Source organism: Pongo pygmaeus, chromosome 1 (genome assembly GCF_028885625.2).
Source record: "Pongo pygmaeus isolate AG05252 chromosome 1, NHGRI_mPonPyg2-v2.0_pri, whole genome shotgun sequence".
Classification (NCBI taxonomy): Eukaryota; Metazoa; Chordata; class Mammalia; order Primates; family Hominidae; genus Pongo; species Pongo pygmaeus.
This window is the reverse complement of record NC_072373.2, coordinates 18,408,713-18,435,135: the sequence shown is the minus strand read 5'-3', so window position 1 is coordinate 18,435,135 and position 26,423 is coordinate 18,408,713. Positions and strand designations below refer to the sequence as shown.

Here is a 26,423-nt window from a genome sequence, read left to right as displayed (position 1 = left end):
ATCAGCCTCAAAGGAGGCAACCGAGGCAGGGCGGACAGGCTGGAAAACCAGGCGGGTGCACAGCTGCTACCGCGAGGCTGCAGCGAGCTCTCCTGATCAAAGCCACGTTGCATGGGGGCAGCGACCACAGGTCCCAAGCACAACCGCAGCTCATTCTGTGGAGGTGGAATGGTCATGGGCTGGCCAAGAGAAAGGAACCCATACAGAGGTGCAGCAGTTGGGTGAGAAACCAAAAATCCCTGCGATTCTTAACTCTGCCCATGGCCATGATCTTGGGTCAGGCTTACCCTTGTGTAGGTAGATTTGTCAGGGGATGGAGAAGTCAGAGCTGGGCACTCTGCTGGCATCCACTAAATGTCTGTTGAACTGAATAGCCGAAGAAGGGCATGAGGTTACATCTACCCAACATGTGTACAAATATGAGTTAAACATATGGAGAAAATGACTGGAGTGACTTGGTGGCTATAGCTTTTGTGCTAAGTGAGATTTGCCACCAAACACAGCTGTCCACTCACTGAGCTATTGTTCGAGCACATAAGTGGCATATGCTCAACTCTGGGCCTGCAGCATTATGTCTGACATAAACGGGGTATACAATAAATGTCTACTGGAAAAAAAAAATCAATGAATGATTTCAGAGACAGAAAATGGATGGTGGCTGCCGCGGGCTAGCGAGAGTAGGGGGCAGTCATTCTTTAATGGGAACAGAGTTCCAGTCTTGCAAGATGAGTTCTGGAGGTGTGGATTAGCTTGACTTAATCATTCCACAATGTACGCACGTATCAAAACATCTTGTAGTACATCATAAATATACATAATTTTTCATTTGTCAATTAAAAAATAATAATTTTTAAAAAGAGTTCTCGAGATGGATGATGGTGATGTTTGCACAAAAATGTGAATGTACTGAATGCCACCAGATTATACACTTAAACATGATTAAGATGGAAAATCTTATGTTGTGTGTATTTTGCCACAATTAAAAATAAAACTTAAAAAAATCAATGAGTGATTAATTAAAAATGGAAAGAAATGGCCAAGGTTAACCATGGAATGAATGACATCATACAATCTTAGATTTAAAATAGGTGCAAACTCTCTGCAGCTCTTCTATCAAGAGGCGCAATCTCTTTCCTCACACATTGAATCTGGCCTGGCTTGTGCCTTGATTTGACCAGCAGAACACAGCAGAAGTGATACTATGCAATTGCCCAGCCTAAGCTTCAAAAGAGTCCTCGTAGGCTTCCATTCCCACACACGGATCTCTCCATCTCTGTGTGAAGAAGTCCAGGCTGGCTTTGCTGGAGACATGGGGCCCAGCTAACAGCCAGCACCAACCAGACACATGAGCAAGGTTCTCAGAGCACCCAGCTCCCATCAGGCGATCAGATGACACATGAGTGATCCCAGGCAAGGCCAATGGAAGAACAGTCCAGCTGAGCCCTGCTCTGACCATTGACCCACACAATCATGAGCACATAAAATGCTGCTTCAAGCCACTAAGTTTGTTATGCATCTATAGAGAACTGATAGAGTGAGGAAGACATCAATTGAGAGGTAACAAGAAATGGGGTCCAAGTCTCCCTCCAGTCCTGCAATTGGGGATTGGGGGGGTCCTACCTTCACTAAAGCCACCTCCTGTTTGTGGCTTTCCAATGAGGATCTTATAAGCCTTTAAGTCCTAAGAAGAGTTTGGCAAATCTCTTCAAGCAGGGTGGCCGGGCACTCCAGGGTTAAGACTAAGGAGGAATGAGTGATGGGTTTTTTAAAACTCGGCAATGCCTAGTGAAGAAGGAGGAAGGGACAGCTCCCTTGCTCTCCGAGATACCCTCTATTTTGCCCCTAGACGTTTCTAATAGCAAACTATAGTAAGTCTGACCTCGAGAGATCAAACAGGAAGGTGAGGACACAGAGTGAGCCCAACAGTTTGTAAAACAAACTGAAACTCTCATCTAACAGGAACATGAAATGAAACTGCAAACTCTGAGCTATGAAGACTACACTTACTAAAAGGATGCAAGTTATGATGAGTGACACATGTTAACCAGATTTTAGCAAGCTTCCTCAATTTACACTGGTTCCTAAGGGACCAGATATGCTGCCATCTGTGGACAATGAGCCTCTCAGCACAAGTGTGATTCAAGTGGACTGTACTTGCTCTCTTTGTTCTCGAGATCTTCTCCAGGCACCTGTTTCCCACTCTGGCCCCAGCAGCTGTGCCTGTATCAGTGGCCACTCGAGGAGCTGCACCACCTTGTCCCAGAATGTCATTTATGCCAAGTTAATGAAAGATGAAATGTCCTGTGCCACAAATAGCTGATTCGGGAACATTTAACAAGGTAAATTCTTAAGACAACAGATATTCTCGTGGGGAACATGATGAGCTTAGGTCTTAGGACACTTTAACTATTTTTCACTTTCCTTTGCCTTTATCACTATGATATCATCAAATACAGACCCAGTCCAGGAAAATCTGCACTGCTTTCTGGGCCACCATACCCAAGGCTGCTTATTTCCAACACACAGAGAATCTACCTGGCTATTACCACTAGATATCATCTATAGGATTAGTGGTTCTCACAATTACCCATTTTGGGAGCCCATAGAAGAGGAATATTGAGGGCCCTGGCTAAGAATCAATGTAATGATGCACTTTTTACCCACCTATGACTTCCTTTGCAATGTCAGTAGACACAGGATCCAGTGTTGGATTTAGGAGCTATTCCAATTGCAGGCGGCTCCTTCACATCTTATGCTCTCTCCCAAGACAACGTTGGTCACCCCTGCAACCAGTACCCGATCCCTAGGGAGACTACATCAATGCCATATCTTCCCCAAAACCACCTCTTAACTCTAACACTCATCTCAACTGTCCCACGCTCCCACGCCCTGAGGCCAGCTCGCTTCACCCAGGGCAATCGGCAATAGCTTACTAAATACTGTCTGTGTGCCAAGAACAGTGCCAGCTGTCCTTGTCCATCTGAACCCTTGGGCAATATTTCATTTTAAGACACAGTTGCCTACATGAGGGCCTCTCAGGGTCCTTCATGGACCACTCTGGCCCACCCTCCTCACAGGCCTCTTGCTGGGATAAGGACTCTGTTCAGCAATGATGTGGACAAGTGAAAAACCAAAAAACAAGTGCCTTGAAGTATCAGTATTTAAAAACCTTGATCTGACCAGCAGTCCAAGCCTTATACCAGGCTCACCGCCATCTCTGTCTGTAACACACTCTCATGACGTAAAGAACCCTCCAACACACATCACCAAATGTTCTAGAATTCAGAAAATCTTGGTCTTTTATTTCTGTCCCTTGGGTTAAAGACACCTGTCTTTTAGTCATTTTGCTTATGAATGTACTTTCACTGGGGCAACTTAGGAGATGGGGAAAATGAATTAAAATCAGTGAAGCTTGATGCTCTTAAGCAACTCAGGCAATGATGATGATAATGATGAAGAAGAAGAATGACTGGGAGACAGAATTAGTGATCCAAGTTGGGATGAATTAGCTAAATGGATGTCTATGTCTATCAATCAGCTCGTCACCTCCCATTTGCTCAAAGCTTTGTCTTATGGGGCATCTCCCCCCAAGGTGCTAAGTGCTGGGGACCAGAGGTATGAGCAGAGACAGGGCCCCCAAGAGGGCTGGCCCCCTTAACCAAGCTGGCCGGGAGTCCTAGTCAATGGGCGTCATGGGGCGTCATGGGGCGTCATTGGACCCTGGCAGAAAGCACTACTACTTTGAACTCACTATCACCAAACCACACACAATAGTTTCCTAATTCCTCACCATGCTCCTCCCATCCCCTCCTTTTCTACCAACAATGGGCACATCCCCTGCAGCCTGGCAGTCAGGGGGCTGTCTTCTGAGTCCATCAAATGCTGAAAGAAAAATATACAACTACTCAGTTCTTTTTAAAAGAACAAATAGATCTAAATTTAATCCAACTTACCCTTGTTTCCCAGGAGAAAGGGGCAGAGTGCTCATCTTGCCAAGTTAGATCCTGAAATAAAAAATCAAGAATAAGTCTGAAATCCAAACCCAGACATACCCCATGCAAACATCCACCCAGGACCGTGGGGGATCCAAAATTTAGGAATAATCCCAACTCCTGGCTCTAAACAAGCCTGATGCTTTGACACTCTCAATATAATGCGCTGACCGTCTTAATCAGGTTGCTCCCTCACCTTTCCCGCTGAGGCTGCCAGACACTCCCCTCCCCAGCCAAACAGACAACAGGGAATGCCGGTGAGGCCCTCCAATGGACTCAGACAGATGAGCTGAGTAGGAGTGGATGAGGGCTTGATGGTCTCAGCAGAATCAGGCACAGACTCAGCCCTGAACAATGATTAGCTATGTGGCCATGGGAAGATGACTTAGCCTTTTTGAGCCTCAGTTTTCTCATTTGTAAAAGCAAAATGATACTTCCCTTGCAGGGTTGTTGTAAGGATTAAATGAGGTAATCTGGGAGAAGAATGCCAGGCCATAATCTGCCAGTCAATGCCAATACAGGAGCTCCCCTCCTCCCCAGCAGGCCTACCGGAGAGCTCAAGGGCATGGATCAGCAGAATCAATGAAGAAAAACGCCAATGTAATCCATGTGACTAATTATAACAAGAACTCTGAAATCACTCCCCACCCCCACCAAACAGAACAGGACAGAAAGAGCCCTATGGAACAATCACTACAAATTTGACCTTGGATCCAGTATGTTTTGTTCACTGGCCTGCACAAATGACTTGGGGAGGCCACCTTTCCTTATATCCCACCCTCTACCCGCAGTTATTCCTGTGCTAGCAAATGTCTCATCTGTGTCCAGCTTCAATTGGGTAACTTTTGTTTGTTTGTTTGTTTGTTTGTTTTAAGAGATGGGGTCTCAGTAAGTTGGCCAGGCTGGACGCAAACTCCTGGGCTCAAGCGATGCTCCTGCCTTGGGTGTCCAGAGCAGCTGGGACTACAGGTGTGCACCATGTCTGACTACTTCTACTGGGAACATATTTTCAGAATGAAAAATCAAGACACATTGGGTGATACAGGCTAAAATGGGATAAAATATTTTAAACTGAGATCATATCCATATCTCCCCAAAACTCCAGGTGATTTATGTCCTTCCCTAAGTATCCCTGGATAACCGTCTTCTTCCCACCCATAGGTACACTGACTCTGCGCCCCTAAGTCAGGTGGTCTGGCTTCCCTCTCCTCTACAGGGCAAATCAGTTCTGCCCACAGATCCTCTTCTTTCAGCTTTTGACAGAGCCTCCGCCACCCCAGCTTAGCCTCAGACACTGGGGGCAAATGCCAGGGCCCACGCAGGGGGAGTGCCTCACCAACACGTAAGTGTACACATTCAGCCTTCCAGACCCCAAGTGTGCATTCTCTGTGCAGACGCCTCCTAACATGAACGGCCAGTGGGAGGTCAGTCTTTGAACTCAAATAACGAAGGCATGCCAGGGTCTGGGCAGCTGAAGGCCTATTCCCAAGAAGCGGGGACGGGGAAGGAAGTGTGTGATGACTCCCCAGCACAGCCCAAGCACGGCCAACCCTAGAAGACAAGGGCAACAGAGCAGGGCCTTTGTCTGCTCCTCTATCCCCAGTGCCCGGAAGACAGCGACTGCCCGTAGCAGACGCTCACTCACTCTTTCAGAATAAGTGAATAAACAAACTCTGCACAAGCCCGGATCCTTTCACAGGTTGATTTTCCCCCATAATCTCCCGCTCCCAACACTCACACTCCCCCAAGACTTCCCAATGTGGGGGCACAGGCTCTTCACAGCTCTTGGCCCCAGAAGGAAGAGCCGGCCATCGACAGGGTAGAGATCTGGTTCTGTGTCCTGATGGCTGTGCTGTGTCCTCGGCTCTGTGCAGTAGGGACTGATACATTTGTGGCACAAATACTTCACATATGCTGGGGATAAAGAGCAAGGAAAACCCAGAGAGGAGACTGTCAAAAGGCCAGAATCCAGGTCTTTATTTTCCCAGGAGTGCATATAAAAGGATTAAATATATTTGTATCAGGAAAAAAAAAACACCACTAACAAAGATACTAGTTATAAATATTAAGAATTACAAAAGTGGGGGAAGAGCCTTACAAACTGGGTTAAGCTGCATTAAAGTGTATCAAACACTCAGTTCTGAGAACCACATAGTGTGTGCAACTAATGACCATGTGCCCAATAAGATGACCCCCATCCTCAGAGTGTTACAGTCACTCTCCTGTAATGGTATTTGCTTATGATCCTGACTTCTGAACTGGTTGGTACGCACTGCCTCATGGCTGTCAAGCAAAACCTTTAAAAATGAGAGGAACCACTGCCTTTTTGTTTGGAATTTCAGTTAAACTCAAGTTACTTCCCAATGCACAAACTTCGTTCCTCCAAAAATGGAAATGGATGCCTGGAGGAATGTGAGTTACCAAGGCTTTGTGATTAGATGTCTCCTAGCAGAGGCGGAGGGCCGGCCTTCAGCTGTAGGGGGCTCCTGGTCCACGTCTCTGTGTGCATGCTAGGGGTACAGTTAAGCTAAATAACCAAAGTCCCTAAAATCCTCAGAACCCTTTGAGTTCCTTTTAGAAGCAATCAAACCAAGAAGGGCTTTGTTTTCACATGGGAAAAATAAAAGAGGCCGATGGAATGTAAGTATCATTTATTCTAGTTAATCATTCATTAACTCTTCGTGAATAAATGATCTCTGCACAAGCCTGGATATTTTCACAGGTTGATTTTCCTCCCCAGCCTCCACACCCCACACTCACACTCCCCCTAAGACTTCACCGGCTCTTCACAGCTCTTAGTCCCAGGAGGAAGAGCCGGCCATCCACAGGGTAGAGTAGAGATCCGGCTTTGGATCTTTGGAAAAAGGTAAATGGAAATCAACTGGCAAAGGTGCTCCTTCCATCCAGAATCGGACAGGCTTCTGGCCACCCAAATGGAAAGAGGAAGTGCATGAACACCTGTGGGGCAGGCAGAGGGCAGGACCACTGGCCAGGGTGGGGCATGATGGAGCTGGACTCCCCTGTTACTCGATATGATTCTAAATATTAATTATATACCTTAAGTCCCTTTGAAATCTGCAAAGATTAAAATAATAAGGCTTTTGGCTTTGGAAGGTGGCACAGTACAAGACTCTGAGGAACAAAGACTTAGCCCAGAGCTTGGGGACGCCAACTCTCCAGTGACTGCAATCCATATTAGCTGAAATTCCAAGGGGGTCGCAGGAGGAGAAAGGGTGACACTGTGATTTCTCCCCTACTTAGTGTCGAGTCAATAGTCTTTTCTTTGCTCCAGCAAGAAATGAAGTCAAGGGGCAGATTCCTTGGGTTTCTGTAATTCTGAGCTCATAAAAAACAATAAAGTGCTTAACAAAAATAAACATGCCAAACAAAAATGTGATGGAAGCTCTGATGTCAGCCGTGGACTGCACGCTCTAGCCACAAAAAGCACTGACGGCAAGAACAGGCTCCCTGGGCTGTTGGATGCAAATGGAATCAGAATTGCAAAGTGGCGGCACCCACTCACACGCACACAATGCTGTCCTTTCTTCTCCTGCCATGGTGACCAGCCTGCAACCAAAATGAGGCTAGGCACATGCTTTCGGACCAATCACATACGCTTTTTCTAGGACTGCCTGGAAGGCTTTCCCACCCCTCTCTCTGGCGCCTGGGATCTGAAATCATCTAAGTGCCAAAACACATCTGTTACTTAGGCTGCACGACAAGAGAGTGGGCTTCATTGTTGGCCAGGACTTATCCTCAGAGTCAAATTCCGTAAGAGGCATCCATACCAAATGGGCAGCACTGAATCTCTCCAGAAACAATGACTTCTTTGGAGTGCAGGACAGAAAGATGCCCCGGGTCACCAAATCCCAGAGGAGAAAGCCAAAAAGCAGGGGGGAAGCTATAGAAAGCCACCAGAAACACAGAGCACTTGGCAATTATCAGAGGCCAGCGCTACATGTAAGAGGCTCTGCCAGTCCCCACGCAGCTCCAAGGACTCCGGGATAAACACACACACAAACAATCTTTTCCCCTAACATCCCAGAGACCTTGAGTATTTGCTCTTCTCTGGGAAATGTTCATTCAATTCAGTGTGTACCTCCTAAATCCTAAATGAAACAGAATTTAAAAATAATAACATATTTTTTGCCCATAGTGCTGGAATACATGTTTGCATCATATCGCCAGCGTTTACTTCTTTACTTGTTGATAAAAAAAATGGATACTGGAGGGCTTAAGAACTCTGTGGTTCCTAGACACTTTTATTTTTGGAGGCTGCAAGGCTGCAACCAGAGGTGTGTTGGAGCAGGCCTGCACCAACTAACGAGAGCTGATTGTAAAATTTTGAGGAATTTCTTGAACCTGTTGCTAAAAATCTTGTTTAACTGCCGTGATGAAAAAGGTGAATTATAGAAACTTGCAATTAAACCCATTGTATTAAAAATAAAGGTAAAATATACTTCACACCCACGAGGATGGCTATCAAAACGCAGAAACTAGCAAGTATTGGTAGGATGTGGAGGCACTGGAACCCTTGTGCACTCTTGGTGGGAATGTAAATGACGCAGCCATTATATAAAACAGTTCGGCAGTTCCTCAAAAAATTACACATACAATTACCATTTGTTCTAGCAATTTCATTCCTAGGTATACACCCAAAAGAACTGGAAGCAGGGGCTCAGAGATCCTTATACCCCAACGTTTATAGCTGTGCCATTCACAATAGCCAAAAGATGAAAGCAACCAGGTATCTACTGACAGATGATTGCATAAACAAAATGTGGTCTATCCGTCCAATGAAATATTACTCAGTCTTAAAAAGGAAGGAAATTCTGATACATGCTTCAACATGGATGAACCTTGAAGACATTATGCTTAGTGAACTAAGCCAGACACAGGACAAAAATCATATGATTCCACTTATATAAGGTACCTAGAGTAGGCAAAATCATAGAGACAGAAAGTAGAATAGAGGTTATCAGGGACTGAGGCCAGGAAATGGGGAGTTATTGTTTAATACATACAGAGTTTCATTGTTTAAAGGATATAGTTTCACTTCAAATAATACACGAGTTCTGGAAATGGATGGGTGATGATGATTGCGCAACATTGCGACTGTACTAAATGCCTCGGACTATACACAGAAAAGTGGTTAAAACGGTAAATTTTATGTTGTACGTATTTTACCACAATAAAAAGTCATGGAAAGACATGGAGGAACCTCAAATGAATATTATTAAGTGAAAGAAGCCAATATAAAAAGGCTACATATTGTATGATTCCAGCTATATGATATTCTGGAAAAGGCAAAACTACAGAGACAGTAAAAAGATCAGTGGCTGCCAGAGCCTGGGAGGCGGGAGGCATGAGCAGGTGGCACACAGAGGATTTCTGTTAAGGCAGTGGATCCCCTCTGTATGATACCATCATGGCGTATACCTCCAAGAGCGACCCCTAGTGTAAACCAGAGACTTTGGGTGACAATGATAAAAACAATGCAGGTTCATTGATTGTAATCAGTGCACCACTCTGGTTTAGGATGTTGATGGTGGGAAAGGCTGTGTGCATATGCACATCTGTGTGTACATTTTGGGAAAGGTCTGTGTGGGAAATCTCTGTACTTTCCGTTCAATTTTGCTGGAACCTAAAAATACTGTAAAAATTGAATTTTTTTAAAAGTGTGACCCCCCCCCCAAAAAGTAATAAACACTAGAAACTCATCATTTCAATACAGTTACTATTATCCATGGTCTTGAGGTTATTCGCATCCATTGTATGTGTAAGGTGGAAATACCATATAGCGCGGTGCCCAGATATGCATCTCGTGAGTCACGCTGACAGCGTGCAACAGGCCACAGTGGAGTATCTGGTCATGGCAACTGGCAAATGCTAGTTCGCCTCACTCCCCCAGAACCGGCTGTTAAACATTTACCAGCACACCACAGGCTACAACCATAACAAACATCCTGATATTCATCACATTCTGCAAGTGTTTCTGGTGCGTGGATGGATAGCACCTGCAGAGCGAGCTGTCCAGCATGGGGGCTCCCTTAGGGCCTCCACAAGCTGTTCCAGGAAAAACAGCTGGGCGGGGAGTGAGGGGCTTTCTGGGGTGATTCTAAAACAGCATCAGGATCTTGGAACACGGCAACACGCGTATTGATGCCAGAAATGGTCATCGTCTTCCTGAAGTCCATAAATAAGGAGAGTTTCTGGTTGACACCTGTGGCATCTTGGCTTGAAGGTAAGAAATGTAAACTGAGAAATTCTATAAGCTAGAGAAATAAGGCTTAGAGAGCAGAGCATGTGAGCAGGACAGAAAGTCCCATAGGTTGCAGAGTGTGTCACCCTGTAGTGATGCCAGGTGGCCTGGCCATCTTGGTTCATCCAGGGTGGAACACGTTGTTCCTGGTGAGCTGTGTCATGCCCATCACTCCCTCAGAGATGCCAGAGCCTGTCCTGTGGATCAACTGTAAGGCTTAATTACCGAGTGACAACACTGGTTGTTGTCACTGATAATGACAGCACCCTGGACATGTTGACCAACTGAGAGCCTCCCAACCGCAGCTCCATGCACAACTGTGCTTCTGCTATAGTTATTTCTATATTTACTTCTCTACAAATAAATATATTACAGGAGTGAGGTAATCACACTCCTTGGTATTTACCCAGATGAACTGAAGACTTAGGTCCACACAAAAAACCTACACACAGATGTTTTACTCATAATTGCCAAAACTTAGAAGCAACCAAGATGTGTTTCAGTTATTGGATAAGTAAACTGTGATACATTCAGACAATGGAACATTATTTAGCAAGAAAAAGCAATGAGCTACCAAGCCATACAAAGACATGGAAGTACCTTAAATGAGTATCACTAAGTGAAAGAAGCCAATCTTAAAAGGCTGCATACTGTATGAATCCAACCATATTACATTCTGGAAAAGGTAAAACCATGGAGAGAGTTAAAATATCGTTGGTTGCCAGGGGTTGGGGTGAGGGAAGGATAAATAAGTGGAACACAGAGAATTTTTAGGGCAGTGAAACTCCTCTGTGTGATATTATAGTGGTGGGTACATGTCATTATTCATTTGTCAAGATGCATACAGTGGACAACCCAAGAGTGAACCCTAAACTATGGACTTTGGGTGGTAACGATGTGTCAATGTATGTTCATTAGCTGTCACAAATGCACCACTGTGGCATGGATGCTGACAGTAGGGGAGCCAGAGAGGTAATGAGAACTTTGTACTTTCTGCTCAATTTTGCTGTGAATCTAAAACTGCTCTAAAAAATTAAGTCTATTCAAAAAGAGGAGAGTAAGGAAGAATGATTAAAATATGTTCTTTTTTTACCAACTGCTTATTTTTAGCAAGTATTGTTTACATATTTATGGAATCCATGCTTTTCCCTTTGACTTGTAATATTTTTAACTCTGCTGAGATAAGGGGGTTTCCATAACTGGAAATACAACACTGCAGTTCCAAAGACAGAAAAACAGTCCTGATTTAACCACTGGGCATGTTTTCCACCATGAATACGAATCCAGAAACTCAGGCCTCCATAGATTACAGCAAAACAAAAACTCAGCACGAGCATGGTAATGGGAACAGGATACAGAGTAGGTGGAGGAAATGCTAAAGAAATGAGCAAAATATGACAGGAAGTCTAAACAAATAGGTCTCATCTTCCTTCATTTATTCAGAAGAAGAAGAAGAAATAGATATTTTCTCCAGTACTATGGGAATCCCTTGCTTAGAGTGTAAGAGTGACTCTTATCAATTAAAAGATGACTCCACACCTGTCGCCATGCTTCCTGTCCTCCCTCCCTGCATGTCGGTGACCAAGTCACTTCAATTCTTTGCTAAACCTGTTCCCTGGCTGCCACTGGGCTACCCTCCCACAGGAGCCAGCAGGCAGAGGTGCCTGGGGAGGAGAGGCCTAAGCCGCTGCCTTAGCTCCCAGGGCACCAGGCCACGTGCTACTCAGGGCAGAGAACCCACAACATGAAAGGGAAGCTCACAGAACAGGCCCGACCGCCCTCTCCTCTCAGCCCATGGAACTGGAATTGAAGCAGGGTCATCTCAGCTCCTGCCCAGGGCCCCAGGTGGAGGGACTCAGAAAACCCTGCCATCCTTTCTAAAACATCCATGGATACACCAGGCACAAGGTGGGAATCATAATTCAAACATTCCACCTTCCTTAAAAAATGAGTCCAAAATGCTGAGAAAGCAACTCCCTAATTTTCTTTTTCTTTTTTTATTTTTATTTTATTGTTTTAATGTCAGATTTCAAAAAGAAAAGTCCAGTCTCCTAAAAGGAAAGGGGATGAGGAAACTTCACGTGTCATTAGTCCTGCATTGAGAGGCCACACAGCAGCCAAACTCAAATCTAACAAAGATGTAAGGCTCAAGAAAGTTCTGAAGCGATTGATTCTACCAGCTGTTTTATAATGCTGCTTCTGCCTGGTTTGAAACTTCTAACAATAATGTACAGGTAAAAACTTTTATAATAAATTGGTTTATTTTAGAAAGCAAACCTCTAGGCTGGCCAGCACACAGGCCCCTAGGTTTGCAGAAAGGTCTTTTGCAGCTAGCCCTAATGACACAGAGTGGGTGTAGCAGCTCAGCAGTTTGCTAAACATAGGTACCCATAGCCGCAGCACCTGTGGCGTCCTCTAGCCTAAGGACTAAGAAGCCACAGGCAATGCAGCAGACGTAGGGAGGCAAAAACAGCTTCAGAAAAGGAAGCTAAGGCCAAGAGGAATAAGAGAGCAACAGCAAGTCCCCAGGTTCCTGTAGGAGGGGCGGAGATGAAGGCACTGGAGGGACACGGCAGTGGATCATGCCAAGCTGTTGAAGAGGTGACAGAGCTGTCTGGCTCCGGGGTCTTTAAAAATCCACGTTCCACAACATGTGAAACCCCGATTAAGGATACTGAAACACCCTTCCTGCCCAGCTCCACCGTATGGAGAGATGGAAGAGGCAAGTAGGTCCACGCGAACAAGACACACCAGCTGCCAAAGCTCCCCAGTCATCTGCTTAGGGCCCATCTGGAGCCAAGAATGTATCACAGAACGCAGAACCCTGTAACTCTCACCATGTACTCAGATCTCGCTAGATCAGTGACAAGGAGATTGGGGGCAGGAGCAGGGAGCAACACATTCCTAACAATTCAGAGGTGTGTGGGGTTTTCTCCTTGTGGATAACAGGAAACAGTAGAAGCACACAGGGTGATCCTTCTAAAATAAAAACCTTTCCCCTCCCAAAGTAAGCCATTCCCGAAACCCTACTGCTGGAGGAAGAACGTGGCAATCAAGCAGCGTGGGTGAAAGACTGTCAAAAGCATCCATTTGTAAACCTGCCTTAATGTTCTTACCAAAATACTGGACCCAAAGTGCACGTCCCCAATGTCTGGGCCTGCTCCAAGCCAGGCCACCGAGTTGGAAAGAAACTCTGTGAGCCATTGGTTCTGCCACCAGACTTCACAGAGAGGCAAACTACCCCTTAAGAGGGGCGGCACCTTGCTGCTGGCATGGCCAGGACAAGAATCCAGGACTTGGGGCTCCAAAGGCTCCTCTCCTTTTGCTGGTTGAGAAGCGTTCTTCCAGCAGCAGCTCCACATTCTCCACAAAAGGGGGTTGGGGGCTGTGGGAAGGGGCTGGGGCCTAGGGTGAAGCTATACTTCTGTGCTTTTTTACTGAGATCATATGTTCACACATGGGGATTTTTAAAGGAGTTGGTAAAGATTATGGGAGGATAAAGTACTCTAAGCTAAAATGCCTTGTCTCTAATATAACAGGCCTTGAGAAATATTTGCTTTGTTGATTTCCAAGGAAGCAAGAACCTAAAGACTGATAGGTCCCTTCACGGCTTCAATACTCAAAGGCAGCAGCCTCCTTCCCTGAGGAGAACCAGGTTAAGTTATCAAGGCAAGGGACCATCTGGGCCTCAGGCGAGAGGATGAGGATGAAAACACACACAGATGCCACACCTGTCAGATGCACACGCAACTTCAGTGAGTGAACTGCCCCTGACCACATCAAAACCACCAAGATCTGTGATCAGCATCATATAATCAATTTCTATTTGTTCCTGCAATACACAAGAAATGTCTAGAAGATGATCACCACATTTGGAGGCTATATTTGCATGCTCTGACTTAAAATGTTGCTATGTGAGATAGAAAAACATTACTGGCAATGGGGGAGAGGATACCATTCAAAGAAATAGGCAGTGTCCTTCAGGGCAGCAGAAACGGCTGTGGAGGCCCCAGGACCACATCAGAAGACTGATCAGTGGGAAGAGACATTGGGCCCCACTCTATCTAGTTTACAGTCCTTTAGGACAAACTTGGGGTCACCTATTTGGGGGTACCTCTGTTCAGCAGCCTATCCTGTCCTTATCCACCATCCCTATGCCCAGGAGCTGGCCCTCCTCCATGAATGATCTCCTGGGGACAACAATGAGACAACTGACTCCACTTTGGTGCCAACCTCTGGTGCAGTCCAGGGGAATTTAAATTCCCTACTGCTATTAACCTACGCAGCCACTGCAGGCAAAAATGTACCCTGGGCCACGTTCCTATGTACCTCTGTTAAAATTCAGGGTCTACCTGCCCCTCTGCTGTCTGAGCTGAGGCTGTTCAGGGGCATTTCAGAACATACTCTCAGCTGGTTTTGCAAAGCTGAGATTCAATTCTCCTGAGTTGCTCCTGGAAGGACATGCAGGCACCACAGCACGGCATAGTTCCACTTGCTTTTAAATCACACTGAGTTTACAAATTCAGAAACAGCTCAGTCTGGCACCAGATGAGGAATGAGAATAAAAAATTAACTTGGCCACATTCTTCCTCGTCAGTAATACTGGGCTCTTCTATGACATAGGCTTTTTGATCATGAGTAGGTGTGTAGATATTCTTAGCTGGACACCAAGCTAAGGGAAAATGACAGTCACTCTCCAACATTTGTAAGTACTTAGAAGTTTACTTCCTGTCATGTTTATTCGTGACTTTTCCAAAGGAGTGCTGCCTGCTTTTTCATCCCCCAAATCTGGGCGCAAACACTGCACACATGTCTTTATAAATACACATATTTTCCCACTGAAAATGTTTCAGCTCTAGGAATACATTTTAAAACCTATATTTTCCCCTCCCCAGTTTACCACACCCTTGTTTTTCCTGGCAAAGCCATCAGAATTTGAAGTCCAGTAGAGAATTTCCTTTTGATTCCATCAGAATAAAGAAACACTGGCAGCATCCTTCAGTCATTTCACTTTTCCCTCACATTAAAGTGGGTTTATGACCATGAACACTTCGTATTAATAAATGTCTCAGCACACCCAAGCCTGAAAATCTGATCTAAACCTCCTTAACTTGAATTCCATCCACAATCCACAACTTCCTCGGAAAAAAAAAAACTCTCCCAGCTTCTCCTTCCTCTACCCCAAGAAACAGCCTTAACAGCGAGCGATTTCATTCTTAAACTCTTTGCTCAGCTTGACTTTGCTCCTCACGGCAAAAGTTGAGTTTGAAACGCCAAAGAGTCACAGTGCAAATTCTAATGGCACCAAACAGGCTTCGGTTAAACACATTTCTAAGAAAAAGAAGACCAAGTTTCTGAAGCCCACAGAAGATTCAGGCGTTTGTGACTAAGTGTGGGTCATCCCTGAGCTTTTTCTGGAACAGATTCAGCGCTTCTACCTTCACAATGACTGCCCCTCTAGCAGTCTGGACAATGTCTAGATCTGAGACCTAAATATGCTCTGTTATGTGGCCAAGACTTACTGGAGCTCATTTAAACTTATCATCCCTCAGTTTTTTGGTGGAAAACAGGGCCACCATGCTCACCCTTAAAACATACGCTGGGCATTGTGCTCACTTGGAAAACATCTTAGGGTGATAGATGGGTTTCCCTCCTTATCTTGGAAGACACCTTTTCTTTCTTGTTACCTGGCTTGGCAATTTTACTTTCCCCATACATCTCATCACAAGTATTCATGTTAGTATATATCATTTGCTCAGTGCCTTCACGGGCAGGCACGGGGTGGGCGTTATTATCCCTGTTTTACACAGTGGAAACTAAGGCTCTAAGAAGTTAATTCACCCACCGCCATACAGGTAGTAAGTAGCAGAGCTGGATTAAAACCCAGGCTTGTCTGGTTTAAAATTGCTTGTTGTTTCCACTTTGGTCAGCCTCGCCTACGACAGCTCCGGGAGAAGTCTCTGGAGTCCGTGCGAGCCGGCAGATCAGGTCTAGATGGAGGTTCTTTAACGACCCCACCTCTCGGCGATCTCTTAACCAACTCCCCCAGCGGAGCCCCCACCCCCCGAACTTCGGCTCCGGGGCTCCCCTCCCACCCACTGCCATTCCTGCCTTTTCCTTTCCAGCCCCTACCAGCTGGGGCGGCCTCACGCCGGCAGGTGCCCACCGGGCCGGGGCGCCTCGGTGCGCCGGGCGGGGAAGAGGGTCCGCGGCCAGGCCCGCACCTACCTCGTCCCCGAAGCGCACCACCTTCTGGCCCGTGGGCCCGCGCAAGCCGGGGAAGCGCGTGAGCTCCTCCGAGTCCCCGGGGTCTCGGGGCGCCGGGGCGCGCGGCCCCACCAGGCACCGGTCGATGATCTCGTCCTGCTGCGCGGGCGGCAGCCGCGCCCACTCGGGCCCGTACTTCTCGCGGATCTTCTCCTTGTCCTGCATGATCTTCCTGGCCATGGGGCTCAGCGACGAGAAGTAAGTGAAGCGCTTTCGCTCCCGGTCGTCCAGAGGCCGGTTCCCGCTCATGACCGCCGAGCGCGAGGCCGCGATCGCCGCCGCCATGGACGCCATGCCCGGCCTGCCCGCCGCTCCCGGCCCGCGCCCCGCCCCTCGCTGTGCCCGCCCCCGCCCCGCCCCGCGCCGCCCGGAGCCCCGCCCCCTCCGGGAACCCCGCCCTGCACCGCCGCGTACCCGGGTCTCCTAGCCAACCCAGCTCCCCAAGCCCGGGGACCTCGGTCCTCCGCAGCCCCCTCCCCGGGAGCTCCTCCCTCCGCGCCTCTCCCCCTGCCACCCCCTCGCGGACCCCGACGAGTGCCCCTTTACGCCTCCATAGTGGATTGCCGCGGTGCCCGCAGGTTTCGGGCTCCCCTTAGCCGGCTCAGGTGGTAGCCGGCGTGTCCCCGAGCCCGCGCCCGGCGCTCTGAGAGGGTGGCCGTGGTTAATTCCCAGTAGTGACCGCCATAGCGCCACGTGGCCACTGCTTGACAAAGGAAACTTTTTTCAACCTCCAGTGAGCCTAAGAAAGCCCCAGCATTTCAGGCCGAGCCGCTGGCTGCCTGGCTTCTGTTTTTACTCCTTTCCTTCTGTCCCTTTCCGGGACGAGCCACACCTTCTCTGCTTTCTCTGGGCCCGTCCAGGACGCTGGGCCCGGGGCCTGGCGCGGAGCTGCAGATAGCCGGGGGCGCAGGGCAGCCCGGAGGCCGGAGGGCGACCTGGAAGGCTGGACCCGTGCGGGGCGTCTGGTGCTCAAGGAAAGTCAGCTCCCGCCGCCCCTCAGGGCCAGGAGGGTGCATGAAGTAGCCGGTGACCCAGGTGCCTTTCCCCAACCCAAGGAGCTCAGAACTCTTGGCAGTTCGATGTTTGCAAACAAACCAAAGAGGAGCAGAAAGTTTTCAGACTCAGAGGCGACATCCCAACAGGTAGGGGGCCAGGGTTTGTAATTTTGAGCTGTGTCCCAGACAGACCACAAAATTAAAATTATAGAGAGCCCCTGCTTCCCCCAGTCCCCTCTCTCCATCTGACTAATTTTAACAAGACTAACAGGACTCAGGTGAGAATTGTGTCCACTCGTAAAATAAAAAAACAAAAACAAAAACCAGCATTTCAGCTGTTATCCAGGGTCTTTGCATGGATAATTCAGAACACAAAAGTAGAAATAACTTGCAAAGTCCTATTTTAAATGTGAGATGGCCTCATCTTCCGGCCCAGAAATCCTCAGGATATTTTTGGAATGTCATGAATGTGGCAGGCTCTACAGTTAAAGACATTATTATCAACAGTGTTCACAACATAATATATTGAAGCAGGGAAAGGCAAGAACCACCAAATATAGTCTCCACAGTAAGTGGCGGATTATTTATGAGACCGGAAGTTTAAGGACAGTTTTTTGGAGTATGATCTTCTGTTTGAGTCGATGCTAGAGAGGCTCAGTACACTGACCTGAATCCCACTGATTTCTCTCCTCTAATCCTTGCTTAATAATGTAGGTAATGTTTAAAGATATATTCTTGAAATTAATTAACATCCCCAGGCTTGCTTTGATATTCATATAAGAAGCTGTCTGTACCCTTAGAAACTTGGTCTCGTGCTGTTTTCAAAGCAGTTGTGAAAATAATTGTTGCTTTCAAAAAAAAAAACCACAACCCCATGAGGTGTTTTGGGTCTGGCAATAATTGATTGTCAAAGAAGTTTTCAAGATAATAAAAGCGTGAGATAATTCAGGAACATTGGCCAAAGTATGTAAAGTCCGTGATCTGGATGATAAGGGGGTAACTGAAAGAAAAATGCTTCCAGATTATAAGAAGAAACTCAGGGGAATTAAAATATGGCTCTAACAGATGACTTGGCTGAAATTAGAAATTTTTTTTTTTACATATATCTTTATCTACTCCTGGAGGGAATAAAAATAGCCAAACTCGGGCCGGGCACGGTGGCTCACGCCTGTAATCCCAGCAGTTTGGGAGGCCGAGACGGGCGGATCACGGGGTCAGGAGATTGAGACCACCCTGCCTAACATGGTGAAACCCCGGCTCTACTAAAAATACAAAAATTAGCTGGGCATGGTGGCACATGCCTGTAATCCCAGCTACTCGGGAGGCTGAGACAGGAGAATCACTTGAACCAGGGAGTCGGAGGTTGCAGTGAGCCAAGATCGCGCCACAACACTCTAGCCTGGCGACAGAGGGAGACTCTGTCTTTAAAAAAAAAAAAGCCAAACTCCAAATATGTAATTAGGTTACATGGTCTAAATGTCTATGTCCCCCCAAAATTTATATGTTGAAATCCTAACTGGTAAGATGATGTGGGGCCTTTGGGGAGATGGTTAGGTCAGGAGGGCAGAGCCCTCATGAATGGGACTGGTGCCCCTATAAGAGACTTAAGGGAGCTCACTTGCCCCATCCACCGTGTGACCATACAGCAAGAAGGTGCCATCAAAAGGCACAACCTATGAGCCAGGAAGCAGAACCAGATACCAAGTCTGCGGGTGCCTTGATCTCAGACTTCCCAGCTTCCAGGTCTGTAAGAAATAAATTTCTATTGATGATAAGCCACTCAGTTTATAGTATTTTGTTATAGTGGCCCGAATGGACCAAGACTTCAAGTAAAATAGTGCGGGATGGCTATAGTGCTAAGCACCTGTCTCAGTCCCTTTGGGACGTGGTACCATAGACTGGGTGACTTCAGCAACAAACATGTATTTCTTACAGTTCTGGAGGCTGGAAGTCTGACATTAGGATGCCAGTGTGATCAGATTCTGGTAAGAGCCCTCTTCTGGGTTGCAGACTGCCAGCTTCTTGTTATATCCTCACATGGTGGAAAGAGGGATACAGCAAGCTCTCTCATGACTCCTGTAGGGCACAAATCCCTTTCCTAAAGACTCCATTCTCATGACCTCATCTAGTCCTAAGTACTTTCTTCAGGCCTCACCTCCTAATACCATCACATTGTTCACACAATGAAGAGGCTAACACGTGGTCCCTGACCCACGGAAATGCTTTCAAACCTTGCAGTGGTCCAAAGGGTATCCCTTTAATCATCAGCATTTTACTGAGGCATTTGCTACTTTATGTTAAGCAGTATGGGGGGAGATGAAAAGGGTGTGGGAACAGCATTATTTCCGTGGGTGATGAATGATCGGGGTCCCACACAAGATCGGCTCTCCAGGGCCTTGAGCGCACTCTACTGGGTCTGTGTAAGCAACCTCAGGTTTTCATATGTGCTATGGTTTCATATTTGTCTCCTCCAAAACTCATGTTGAAATTAAATCCTCAATGTGGCAGTATTGAGAGGTGGGGCCCTTAACAACTGGTTGGGTTATGAAGGCTCTGCTCTCATGAATGGATTAATCCATTCATGGACCAATACTGGGTTAATGGATTAATGGGTTATCATGGAAGTGGGACTGGTGGGTTTTTTGTTTTTGGCTTTTTTGTTTTGTGTGTGTGTGTGTGTTTTTTGTTTTTTTTTTTGTTGTTTTTTTTTTTGAGGCAGAGTCTCACTCTGTCGCCCAGGCTGGAGTGCAGTGGCGCGATCTCAGCTCACTGCAACCTCCGCCTCCTGTGTTCAAGCGATTCTCCTGCTTCAGCCTCTCGAGTAGCTGGGACTACAGGTGTCTGCCACCACGCCTGGCTAATTTTTTATATTTTTAGTAAAGACAGAGTTTCCCCGTGTTAGCCAGGATGGTCTCGATCTCCTGACCTCGTGATCCACCCACCTGGGGCTCCCAAAGTCTTGGGATTACAGGCGTGAGGCACTGCGCCCTGCCAACTGGTGGTTTTATAAGAAGAGCAGAGAAATATGAACAATCATGCTCAGCCCCTTCACCATGGGATGCCCTATACCACCTGGGGACTCTGCAGAGAGTCCTCACCAGCAAGAAAGACCTCGCCAGATGCAGCCACTCAAACTTGGACTTGTCAGCCTCCATAATTGTAAGAAGTGAATTCCTTTTCTTTTTCTTTTTGTATTAATTCAGGGGATACAAGTGCAGTTTTGTTACATGGATATATCACCTAGTGATGACCATCCCCTGAAAAATGTACATTGTACCCATTAAGGAATTTCTCATCACGTACCCTCCCACCTTTTTTTTTTCTTTATAAATTACCTAGTTTCAAGTGTACTGTTTTAACCAGAATGTGGACTAAGACAACATGGCATTCGTTCCTGGAATGCTTTTCTTAGCAATTAGGGAGGCCAGATATGGTGGCTCACGCTTGTAATCCCAGCACTTTGGGAGGCCAAAGCAGGTGGATCACTTGAACCCAAGAGTTTGAGACCAGTCTAGGAAGCATGACGAAACCCCATCTCTACAAAAATTACAAAAATTAGCCAGGTGTGATGGTGTGCACCTGTAGTCCCAGCTACTTGGGAGGCTGAGGTGGGAGGATCACTTGAACCCGGGGCGGTCAAGGCTGCCGTGAGCCAAAATCACGCCACTGCACTCCAGCCTGAGTGACAGAGCTGTCCCCACCGCCCCTGCCCCCGCCCCCACCCAAAAAAAGAAAAAATATTAGGGAGACATAGCAACAAGTGCTTTAACTGAGTCAAACTGTCTCTGGTGTCCTGAGCTGTGGAGTTCTTCCTTGGCAAGTGTCATTTCAGTTATTTTCCTCAGAAATGTTCTTGAGTGACCACTAGAATGCAAACTTTACAATAAGGAGAACCTTATCTGTCTTGTTTACTGTTGTAAACAACAATGCCTTATTCATAGTGAAGGAATTATGAATTATGAAGGAATGAATAAGTATTCCATAATTGGCATCATTAATTCCCTCTCTACAGAAAAGAAAACTGAGGCATCAGCAGAAGAGACTCACCTAAGCTTGTCCCTGACCACCTGCGCACCTCATAGTTTGGGACGGAATTGAGATCACGGAACAGGGTTCCCTTGTCTTTTGTTAAATCTGTAACATTGGATTGATGTATCTAAGGTTAACTGTTGGATGTAATAATAATGATATTAAAAACTGACCTTAAGGGCACAATTTATTAAAGTTTCCAAGTCACTTACTTGTAAGTCAAGTCAAACGTAGCACTAATTTGTCAGTGTAACAATCGAATACCCAAAGTGATGGCCAACATTCCCATTACACATCTGACATCTTGACTAACAGTCATAGCCCTGGAACTCTTCTCCCTAGGCCAGCCCCATTTAAAAAATCCATTAATCCCAGTGTTTTGAGAGGCCAAGACAGGAATATTGCTTGAGGCCAGGAGTTTGAGACCTGCCAGGACAACATAGTGAGACTCCATCTCTACAAAAATAAAATAAAATAATTAGCCAGGTATGGTGGCACACGCCTGTAGTCCTAACTACTCGGGAGACTGAGGCAGGAAGATTGCCTGAGCCCATGAGTTTGAGGCTACAGTGAGCTATGATCATGTCATTGCACTTTACCCTGGGTGACAAAGCAAGACCCTGTCTCTAAAAAAACATAACAATTTTATTGAGAGAGAGAGACAGCAAGGCTGGCTGGTCTCGAGGAAGAGAAATAAACCTCTACAAGAAAACTGCCACACCCTGTTTGAGCCCATCCTGTTCACCCTCAAAGACAGAATGACTGTCTTCCCCTTCTGTCTGCACTCCTGGCTGTTCACAGAGCACATCAACAGGGAAATGCTCTCTGTTCTACTCATGTCTTACTGGTGTCTTCCAGTAGAAATTCACTTTATCATTTAAAATAATTAATTCTATATTTGTTTCTTTGGCATTTGTGCTTACCATATTCTCACATTTTATCTGATCCCCCTGCTTAGAAAAGTGAAATTGACATTATTGAGCGTCTCCTCTGCAACACGCACTGTGAAATCACATTAGTCAGATGTTGTCCATTAGTTAGACATTTTTCTATTAGTTAGATGTTTTGTCTATGTTTTAATGAGAACCTGCTATCAAAGAACTAAATTCTGTTTTCTTTCCCAGCTTGGCTTGAAGGAGTACTTTAGGACTCAGAACAAAAGGATGAAGACAGCAGCTAAAATAGAACACACCGGCAGAGACGTTCAGCTCCTCGAGCTGTGCTTCCAAAGCTCAAGCACGGCAGAGTGGCCTTGTTAAATAAGAGTTCAGGGTGCCACCCTGACAGTTTCTGATTCAGTAGGTCCCCAGTAGGAACCAAGAATCCTTTTTTTTTTCTTTTTCTTTTTAATAGAGTCAGGGTCTTGCTGTGTTGCCCACGTGGGTCTCAAACTCAAGCAATCCTTCCACCTCAACCTCCCGAAGCACTGGAATTCCAGGCATAAGCCACCGTGCCTGGACAAGAATGCTTTCTTTTTTAACAAGTTTCTAAATGATGCTGGTCTACTGGTCCTGGGACCACACTTTGAAATTGGTGGGATAGGAGGCTGGGATCTTTATCCATTGACTCAACTCCCATTCCCCATGGTTGAAAGTTGCCCTGGGGCATCCCTGGGAGGCCTGGGGGCTGACAAGATTCAAATGTTTTGGTGAAAAGCCCCAAGACAGTGAAGTGGGGTGTGCTTGAAGTGGGGTACCGTCATCACCCACCTACCCACCACAGAGGTGGGCTAAAAGCTAAGGCGTGGCTCACAAAAATCTTCTGCTAAATACCTGTCTGTGCCTCCATTTCTTCCTCTTTAAGATGGGGATAACTGTACCAGTGTTCTAGGGTAACATGTCACCACCCTTGAATACAGTGTTGCTCCCTGTCGTGACTCACGGACAGGTTACCAGACCGGAGCCTCCAGCAATCCAGGAGCACAAACAAGGATGCCTTAAAACAAAACTTGTGTTCAGGGTACCCTTTGCTGCCTCAGAGGAAATCAGAATGACCTGGTGGACAACTGTTCATAAGGACAAGAGCCAGCATCACTGCCTTTGAGTCCCAACCTACTCAAATCCATCTTCTGCACTGCACCACCTCATCATATCCCAGATATTGTTAGTGTCATGTCATTTCATGACTCAGGAGCTGCGGGTGACTTTGGTAAGAGCAGAGCAGTCACTGTCTCATCTGTCACCTCCTCCCCTCACCTCTGTGCAGACAACGCCCAGGGAGCCTGCCTCTTGCTGTCCTTTTCAAAGCTTTCTGGGTCTCTCCTCTGTGCCTTTGATCCGGTCTTTCATGCTGCCCAGAACACTGTCTCTTTCTCCCATGCCAGTGACATCCATTACTTTCTTCAAGGTCTGACTCAAAACTCAGCACTCGGCCGGGCACGGTGGCTCATATCTGTAATCCCACCACTTTGGGAGGCCAAAACAGGCAGATCACGAGGCCAGGAGATTGAGACCATCCTGGCTAACACAGTGAAACCCTGTCCTACTAAAAATACAAAAAATTAGCCGGGCATGGTGGCAGGTGCCTGTAGTCCCAGCTACTCGGGAGGCTGAGGCCTGAGAATGGCATGAACCTGGGAGGCGGAGCTTGCAGTGAGCCAAGATAGCACCACTGCACTCCAGCCTGGGTGAAAGAGCGAGACTCTGTCTCAAAAAAAAAAAAAAAACTCAGCACTCTTGGGAAATTTCCCCTCCAGGGAGACAAGATCACGCAGGGCACAGAGAACCTTGGTGGGAGGCAGAAGCCCTAGGTTTGTTTATGTTCTGGCTCAGACACTTTGCAGCCTCATAGATGACATTAAACAAGCTCCTTAGCCTGTTATCTTACTTTGGGCTACGCTAAAAGCAGAGACTATGATATGGACTTGGATATGTGTAGTTAATTTGGGAAGTGATCCAGGGAAGCCGGAATGAAGGGTGGGAAGCAGGAAAAATGAAACAATTATGTGTCATTGAGCCCACTGCTCCTGTGGGCTACTGGAGATCAGTCACACAGGGCACTCTCTGTGAACCGTGTTCAAAGCCCCTCAGAATTGGCCCCCCAAAGAACGGGAGGCTGAGATCTCTATCTATTGACTCAACTCCTATTCCCCATGGTTGAAGGTTGCCCTGGGGGCACCACTGGGGGCTGATAAGACTCAAAGGCTTTCGAGAAAAGCCCTGAGACAGTGAAGTGAGGTGTGCTGGAAGTGGAGCACTGTCACCACCCACCTGCCCACCACAGAGGTGGGCTAAGGGTGAAGTATGGCTCACAAAAATCTTCTGCTAAATACCTGTCTGTGCCTCAGTTTCTTCCTCTTTAAGATGGGGTAACTATCCACATTTTAGGGTAGCGTCAAATGACAGAGATGACATATGCAAAGGCCCCTCCCTCAGCACATGCCAGCCACCCCAGCTCCCTGACTCTGTGTCCACTCGACACTTACAACTGTTGTATTCGTCATGTCTACCTGCAGGTATGGTCCCTCAGTGTTATCTATGGCTATTTCAGGTCTTTTATCTTAGCTGAAGATAAGGGCAGGTTCTTCCCTTCTTTTTCTGTCACCCATCTCAGAGTGCCTACCACACAGCTGAATGCCAAGTAGGTCCTTGGTACAAATGGGTGTCGAGTGAATTTGCTGTCCCAAAACAGTCATCTGTGAGCCTGTTCTCTTCCATGGAGATGCCCTGCAAGGCCGTGGAGAAGTCCCAGGGCAGCGTCCTAGCCTGCTTCTTACAGCTGAGAGACTAGCTCCAACATTGCGTGAGCCCATTGCCAAACTGCTGGTGAAGTGCCATGCTCTGTGGCAAACACATGGCAGCTTGGGGAGGGAAGTCTTCTGACGCCCTGAGCCCTGGCAGAGCAATGGGCAGTAGATCAAGCTGGCCTGCCCTGCGTGGGCCTTCAGCAGGGATGCAGGCGAGGCTCCCAGAAGACGATGACTCAGGCCTGCATCTGTGACTGGTTATTCTAGATGCTGCCCTGCAATGGGACTGTTCTCTGCTCCCCCCACCCCCGGCACCGGTACAGCACGGGAATGCGTGAGAGTGAGCCTTGGTTTCTTTAGGGGAGTCACTGCGTAATTGGAGAGCAGTGTGGCAAGACAAAGGAGGGCCGGGGCAAGTAAGGGAAGATGAGAAGATGATGTTCCAAACTACTCTCGGCATCAAATGTGCTTTGAATATTTTGGATTATTTTTCCAGTTGTAGAGAGAGTTTTCCCTGAGACACTGGTTTGTCACCAAGTCAGGTGACGCTGGGTCTGGGGCACTTTCTGCATCTACAGCTTGGAACAGAATCGTCTTCTCTGGGCAAAACCACATGACTCACATGAGGCTCAAAGCTGGACCCTTCTTGCTGTCTATACCATACTTAGCAAAGACACAGGCTTAACTGCTCTGTGAAAAATGCTAAACAACTTCTCAAAAACAATAAACATCTTCTACCTACCTGAATGTTTACATTTAGACAGGCCTTTAAGGTTATTAGTCTCTATAAAAATACACAGGCATACCTCAGAGATAATTCAAGTTCAGTTCCAGGCCACTGCAATAAAGCAGATATCACAATAAAGCAAGTCACACAAATTTTGTGGTTCCCCAGTGCTTATCAAAGCTGTGTTTGCACTATACTGTAGCCTATTAAGTGTGCAATGATATTATGTCTTTAAAAAAAAGTACACACGTTATTTTAAAAAGACCTTATTGACAAAAAGTGCTGACAGAGACACAAAGTGAGCACATGCTCTTGGGGAAAATGGCACCGATAGACTCATTCGATGCAGGGTTGCCACGAATCTTCAATTTGTAAAAAACACAGTATCTGCGAAGCATAATAAAGTGAAATGCAATAAAACAAGGTATACCTGTAAACAACTCTAAAATCAGTTATTTACTCTTTT

At 46.7% G+C, this 26,423-nt stretch overlaps 1 protein-coding gene across 2 annotated transcripts in view; it reads right to left on the bottom strand.

Annotated features, from left to right (window-relative positions):
• The window catches only part of C1H1orf198 (chromosome 1 C1orf198 homolog), a 29,859-nt gene extending 12,995 nt beyond the window's left edge, over nt 1-16,864 (bottom strand). The window contains exons 1-2 of one of the 2 annotated variants that reach the window (XM_054448746.2): nt 16,483-16,864; nt 3,954-4,004 (exon numbers count right to left, since the gene is read on the bottom strand). In XM_054448746.2, the coding sequence (XP_054304721.1) occupies nt 3,954-4,004; nt 16,483-16,815 (384 nt within the window). In that variant the 5' untranslated portion in view covers nt 16,816-16,864. The remainder of the gene's footprint in view (nt 1-3,953; nt 4,005-16,482) is intronic. The other variant, XM_063671260.1, reaches the window with a different exon arrangement.
• Between the last annotated feature and the right edge of the window lie 9,559 nt (nt 16,865-26,423).